Source organism: Megalobrama amblycephala, linkage group LG6, assembly GCF_018812025.1.
Source record: "Megalobrama amblycephala isolate DHTTF-2021 linkage group LG6, ASM1881202v1, whole genome shotgun sequence".
NCBI classification, from domain to species: Eukaryota; Metazoa; Chordata; class Actinopteri; order Cypriniformes; family Xenocyprididae; genus Megalobrama; species Megalobrama amblycephala.
In genome coordinates, this window is record NC_063049.1 from 45,213,178 (window position 1) to 45,220,677 (window position 7,500).

Genomic DNA, 7,500 nt, shown 5'->3' on the forward strand with positions numbered 1-7,500 from the left:
ATGATTTGATACTCAGTTATTTTTTGGAAACTGTGATACTTTTTTCAGGATTCACTGATTAATAAAAAGGTAAAAAGAACAGCATTTATTCAAATACAAATCTTTTCTATTCAATATCACTTTAATATCATTTTTTAATCAATTTCACACATCCTTGCTGAATAAAAGTATTAATTTCTTTCATTAAAATTATTCATAATATACTTCAAGTAAGTTTCTCTCATTTTAAGAATATTTAGATGTTTATAATTGGAAGCTTTTCGAAAAATACTAATTACAAATGTAAGACATTTTTGCAGTGTAGCAGTGAGAGATTAATTTTTTTACCAAAATATTGTACAATTTGGTGACACGACCTTTGACATCAACGACAAAAGACATGGGACGCATTTCTCCTCTTTTGGTAAGTGCGTTTATTTTTCTGTTTATATGGTTAATATTTTTAATGTTTTTGAAAGGCTCACCGAGGCTGCATTTAATTGATTAAAAATACAGTAAAAATTGTGAAATATTATCTAAAATAAAACTGTTTTCTATGTTTATAGTAAAATGTAATTTATTCCTGTGATCAAAGATGAATATTCTGATTTGCTCGGTACCTAAGATTTAAAAAACAAAATAATAATAACAACACTAATTCAGCAAATTAATATTGATCAAAAGTGTCAGAAAAGACATTAATAATGTTACAAAAGATTTCTATTTAAAATAAATGTCGTTCTTTTGAACTTTCTATTCATCAAAGAAAAATAAAATGATGTTTTCCACAAAAATATGAACTTTTTAACATTGATAATAATCATAAATGAGCTGCAAATCATCATATCAGAATGATTTCTGAAGGATCATGTGACACTGAAGACTGGAGTAATGATGCTGAAAATTCAGCTTTGATCACTGGAATAAATTACACTTTACTATATATTCACAAAGAAAACAGCTGATTTACACTGGAATAATATTTTACAATTTTTACTGTATTTCTGATCAAATAAATGCAGTGCTGGTGAGCAGAACAGACTAATTTAAAAAAAAATTGTAATGATTCCCAACTTCTGAACAGTAGTTTAGAGTGTTTATTTCTGAATGTGATGGTCAGATTCACATATACAAATACAGCTCAGCTTGCATTTGAACGTTTTTTATTATCATTTCATATTTTACAGATGTAAAATTCAAACACGTCACCAGCCCATATTGACGGGGGTGTTTTTATGGTTACCTTCAGAGAGGACGCTTATGGCGTCTGAAGGCTGCTGGTGTCCGTTTGCGCTCAGGTTCTTCTTGATCTCCTGAACGTGGCTCTGGTAGAGCAGTGTCGATCCCACCACCGGCGTGTATCCGCCCGCGACCGCCACCGACGTGGAGGCCGAATCCCACGGCAGCTCTCGCCGTCTCTGCCGGCTGAAGTCGATGTCCAGCCCCGTCCAGCCGTGAAACGCCAGCGTGTTGAGGAAGCCCTGCATGGGGTTCAGGATGCCCTAGAAACAGAGAGGCGATTAATGCCGTCGTGTTTGTACTGAATGCATGAATGAATGAGAATTAACTGTAAAACAGCTCTAAGACATCAGTGAACAGTCATTATTCAGAAATCAGTTCAATAAGTTCATCAATTATGGAATGAGTTCAATTCAAAAGTCACTTGAATTGATTTTTTGATTTTGTGCTCACCATGATGAACCATGTGATGAGCACAGCGTTGCGAACATTCTTCAGATCGCTGGATTTAATGTCATCCTGCATCTCCAGATAAAACAGCAAACTCTCATTGATGATGTTGGGCAGCCAGCTGACGACAGAAAACATGTAACACTTTACAATAAGATTCATTTGTTAACTTTAGTTTACTATATTAGGTAACACAAACCAACTGTCAACAATAGTTCTATAGAATTTATTAATATTAATATTTACTAATTACATTATTAAAATCAAAAGTTGTATCTGTTAATATTAATTGCAACAAATGAGACCTTACTCTAAAGTGTTACCAAAAACATTTATAAAACATTGTTTTTCATTTATAAAATATTCATTTTTGATTGACTTATTCTTTAATCCTTTAATTGAGAAGCAACACATAATTTTCTCCCTGCACTGCAAAAAAAAAAAAAAAAAAAATTCTTGTTTTCCAGCACAAATATCTAAACATTCTTAAATCAAGATACATTTACTGGAGAAGAGAAATGACTTGTTGTATGCTGAGAAAAAGTGCTTAAAATATTTTTTTTTCTGGGGTCAGAATTTAAAAAAAAAAAAAATCAAAGGGAAGACAAGATTATTTTCTGACTCTACTGGCAGATATTTTTTCTTGATTTCAGCAAAAACCCAATGTTTTTTTTTTTTTTTTTTTTTTTTTTTTTTTTTAAACAAGACTTAACTATTTCCCTGCCACAAGCTATGTTTCCATCCAAAGTTGCGAATTTAACTTGTGTGCAAATTTGAAATATTGCATCAAACATTTGCAAATAAAGCGCTGTTTCCATCCAGTGAGTTGGAAAGAACAAAATCATCACTTCCTGATAAACTGGCACTAAGTATCACTAAGAAAAATGGACGTTTCTGCATAGAAGCCACTGTATATATAATAATTGCGCCTCAGAACGCGCAAAAGTCACGTCTTTTTTGATGCGCATCAAGGAATTTATTCGGTAAAAGCGTTTCTGTCGTAGTTATCGCATAAAAAATGTATCCAAGTCAGTTGAGCGCATACGTTTGTTATGCGCATTTTTAAAATGTATGCGCGTCTTGGCAATTTTTTTTATGCAATATCCCAAAATGCACATAAAAATAGGTGGATGGAAACATAGCTACAGACGAAATTTTCTGGCACTGTTAAACGGTAGGGGGCGCTATTATACATCTTCTGAAAGAGTACAGAATCTCCAGATCAAAACACAGATGAAGAAAAAGCAGAAACAAGCAATAGAAGCATTGCTGACGCACATAAATGACATGATCATCAAACATCCAAACTGCCTAACGTTACTGAATGAAATGATGAACCATGAAGAGGAAACGACTGAAGCTTTGAGGTGTTGATGGACTCGATCTACCCCATCTGTGTTTTGATCATCGGTCTGAATCCCATCCAGACAAAATCACAATTTTCTCAGCTTTTTGTTCAAAATGTTGCTCCTTTTTTTTTAAAAATGAAATTTACCCACATTCAAGTTTTGAATTAAGCTAGAATAAATATTGTTGGTGTTTAAAATCAGAGAAATGTTCTTTCCTTTGATATATTGCATGTTCAGATATTCATACAACAAAGTATTGTGGGGGACTTGAAAGTTTTGTGAAAATTATCAAAAATGCTGCCGCTGACTCAAAAATTGCTGGCAGTGAAAGTCTTAATATCTTCAGTCATTTCTTTTCTTCAGTAAATGTATCTTGATTTAAGAATGTTTAGATATTTGTGCTGGAAAACGAGACAGAAACACTGTTCAACCAGCTCAGATTATTCACTAGATATGAATCTCTACGCCATGAAGATGAAATGAACTGAACATCTTACCAAATGACAAACACCAGCATGATCTTAAAGAATCGTATTTTGATCTCCGATCCGAGTCGTCTCTCGTTCTCGGTGTAGATGCCCTGCTGACCTTTGAGCAGCGACGTCACTGCATGAAAACACAAACTGTAATATGAGTTTCAGTAAAATAAAGTCGTCATGAATCATGAACTGAAGATCTTTCTACTCTGAAACAATTGGTAACACTTGTTAACATGAACTAACAATGAGCATTACTTCTACAACATTCATTAATCTTAGTTATTTTTTCAGTGCACTTACCGGCCGATACGGTCCGTGCGAACAGCACCGGGTTGACGGCGAGCACCAGCAGCATCGGTGCGTATGTGGTGATGTAGTGAGGGACGGCGTGCTGAAGGCCATTCTCACAACTCACATGACAAACACACATTCAGTTCAAATCCACAGTGCAAAACAGCTCATCAGTCATGCATTTAGTGACTCGCATTGCATTTAACACATATATGTTAAAAGGAATGCACCGATATGAACATTTTGGCCGATAACCGATAATTCTTTATATTTGAAAGCCGATAACCGATATATATTGGCCGATAAATCTAATTTCAAATTTTTATATAATTTTTGAGAGCCTGATTACAAAAACAAAAGTCTCACCATTTATCGGCATTAATAAATCGGCCAAATTTTCTTATTGGGCCAATAAGGCTAACATTAAAAATGGACATGCCGGCCGATGCCGATATATCGTGCATCCCTACATGTTATCAATTCATGCAGTCACTAAGAATCAATGCAATGATCTACTGCTTTTTTAATAATGCATTTTAAATGATTTTGTTGAAATAATCACCTGGAGATGGAGGGGTAGTACAGCATGGCCACGCCCTCCACGCACAGCAGCAGCGTCAGACCCCACGTGATCATGTGATACAGCACAATGGTGCTACAGCAAAGACGGCGCTCGTGAGGACATGCCACAAACATCTGCTCTAGCGTTTATATGAACAAGATGCATGATGGGACGCACCTAATGCCAGCTGATCTCTTGACCACTAAGAAAACGTCCACGGCGTAACAGAACGTCCACCAGAAGGAGGCGCTAAAGAACAGCTGAATCCACATCTGGAGAGAAAATTAAACAAGATTCATGACACCAAAAATGTGGAGTTATATCAGAAATACTAGATTTAAATAAAATCTTAAATTTGAGTATCATTTTTGTCAGAAAGCGATATATTTTTAAAATCAAAGATAACTTAATTTACCAGCAGATTTAAAGCATATTTGAAAATCTCAAGGGTTTGAATTTATAATAAATTAGTGAGTTTTTAAAATTAATTTTAACTCTTTCCTTTCACTAATAATTCAAATTCTGAATCTAAATCCAAATTTTTATATAATTTTTGAGAGCCTGATTAAAAAATAGAAGTTTCACCATTAAAAACCATTAAATGTCCCAAACTCTTATAATAATAATAATAATATGTATCTTATATGACAGACTTGTGCTGAATGTTGTACTTAACCGTATTTTACTTTTTGAAGTGATTTCAATCATATTTCAAACAATTCAAAACCATAATGTTGGACAGTGTGCATCTGAAGTGTCTCAGCTGAAGGAAATAATCCATTATTTATCAGCTTTAATATATCGGACAAATTTTCTTATCAGGCCGATAACGATAAAAATAAAAATGAACATAAATCGACCGATACCGATATGGAGGCTGATATATCATGCATCCCTAATGTTTATGCAAGTACAAATAACTGCAGATTAAAACACTTTAAGTAATGTAAAGTACATGAAACGTCAAATATAACGGGCTTCGATATTTCTCTTACCGCACTTCCAACACAAAACACTTCCGGCCAGACGTCACTGCTGTTTCCGCCGGAGATTCTGTTGATGAGGTTGGGCAGGCCGAGCCAGATGGACGACCGGACGATGATTCCTGCACAGATGCGTCAGATCCGTTATTCCAAATCACTCAATCTTTGTGCTGAAGCCATTAATTGCAAAGACAGGAGGATTTACCATGCAATACTTACAGTAGACGTAACGTTATTAACACAATTTCAATACATAATCAATCCTTCTTCCAAAATGTGTTGTTTTTCCTGGCCCAGATTCACTATGGCAAGTATTTTAGAGCTGTCGGGGCGTTTTTCGCGGGAAAATAGCACTCGCCCCTGCATGTCTCGTCATATCCGTAAATAGAGAAAAGTTGATGCGTGTTTTATTACTCAACAGGTGGTATTTTAGTGAACAGATAAATTGCCATATGTAGCTTTTTAACAGAGTAAAGCACTATCTGTTGTAAAGGGTCGTTTCATGATGGTGGTTGTAGCTGTGCTGGAATTTATTAAAACAGTGTTGTTTTGTATTTAACCGCTAGAGGGCCAAAGTTACATAGTGTATCTATGGAAGTGTGTATCATGAATCTAACAACAAATGGTCCCACTTTCGTGCAGTTGAATCTGTTCCTGAATGAACTGTATGTTCTCTGGTAAAAACCATGAAATAAACATGTAAATAAAATAGCATGTGTGGTTTTGCACTTATTAGGTGTCTCAAAGAGCATTCAGTCATTTTAATGTAACACATTATTGGCATTACATGCATTTGGCCATTTGAGGATCACTGACTGATATGCACAAATTTAGGTAAAATATATGGAAAATAACTGTATTTTCACACAGTTGTATACATTGTGTGTATCACAAATGTGCATAAATTAATAACGATCTATTTGCTCAAAATTATAAAGAGAATATGAGAGTATGCATGAATAGGCTAAATAAAGATCTATTTGCTGAAATATAAAGAAGATAGTATGGACGCGAATGAATTATTAACGATCTATTTGCTCAAAATTATGCAGAAAATGCGAGTATGGATGTGCATAAATTAATAAAGATCTATTTGCTGAAATGTGGCTTTCGTATGGCAGTTTATATCACGGCCTTATGTCCGCTTTAAAGCATTTTCTGTGACGGCCGGGAAACCGCGACATGAATAGCTGTGTGCATAGTTCTTTTTGCCAAGTTAAAAAAAAGTAAAAAGTGCTCAAAATGCGGCTTTCGTTAGGGCAGTGCATTATATTTCAAGGACTTATGTCCATTTTAACGAATTTAACTCCGTGGCATCCCAGAGATCGCGCTGGGAAATGGGCTCAGTGTCATAATGCCACGTTTAATGGTTCATGAAAAAACATTGGTACAGTAAAAATGATGAAACTTTGTATTTCGTTAGGGCAGTAGGCCATATTTATATTGTCCCATATAAAAATACTGGAACTGTAAAATGTAGGCGTACTAAAATTTCGTATTTCACAAGATCAAACGGCCCTTTATTAAACTACTTTGTCGGATTTAACGCATCCTTACAGGTGGCAGAGAAATGCTTATTTTCTCCATTCAGTTCTAACAGCGCTTATTGCGAGCAGAGCCATTGACATAAAGCACTTTAGATATAAGAAAGGCACGTGTTTAATTAAAACGAATAATTAGCTGGATTCATCCTAGATGAACTGATCTAAGAAAGGCAGATTTTGAGCAAATACAGCTTTATTAGTTCATATGCATCCATACTCACATTTTCTTCATAATTTTCATGATCTTTATTAGTTCATATGCATCCATACTATCGCTTTCTTCATAGGCAGTGATGCACTCACGCACAAATGAAATGGGTTATAGTAGGCTATACACAAACCGGAAATTGTAACGCGTGCACTCTAAAGTTTCTCATGCGCACGTGAAACTCTGTCAATTTTTTATTTTTGCAAAGGTCCCTTTCGGGGCTCCGTAAGAAAATGCTGTATTACTGTTACTAAAAATAAAGCTGCATCTGATTATGCTATGTTAGCTACTTCACAAAATAGTGTTTTTCTCTGAGGCATGGTGAAGCATGAGACTCGCAAAACATCAAGAAAATTAGATTTAAACAATAAGACTAAACGTGTTGAGCTATATAACAATAATTAGTTTTCTGTCAA

The 7,500-nt window shown here is 34.9% G+C and overlaps 1 protein-coding gene across 1 annotated transcript in view; it reads right to left on the bottom strand.

Annotated features, from left to right (window-relative positions):
- The window catches only part of gpr143 (G protein-coupled receptor 143), a 9,430-nt gene that overhangs the window by 1,049 nt on the left and 881 nt on the right, over positions 1-7,500 (bottom strand). The window contains exons 2-8 of the mRNA XM_048194837.1: positions 5,345-5,454; positions 4,527-4,621; positions 4,350-4,442; positions 3,797-3,906; positions 3,515-3,623; positions 1,672-1,789; positions 1,223-1,481 (exon numbers count right to left, since the gene is read on the bottom strand). Of these exons, the coding sequence (XP_048050794.1) occupies positions 1,223-1,481; positions 1,672-1,789; positions 3,515-3,623; positions 3,797-3,906; positions 4,350-4,442; positions 4,527-4,621; positions 5,345-5,454 (894 nt within the window). The remainder of the gene's footprint in view (positions 1-1,222; positions 1,482-1,671; positions 1,790-3,514; positions 3,624-3,796; positions 3,907-4,349; positions 4,443-4,526; positions 4,622-5,344; positions 5,455-7,500) is intronic.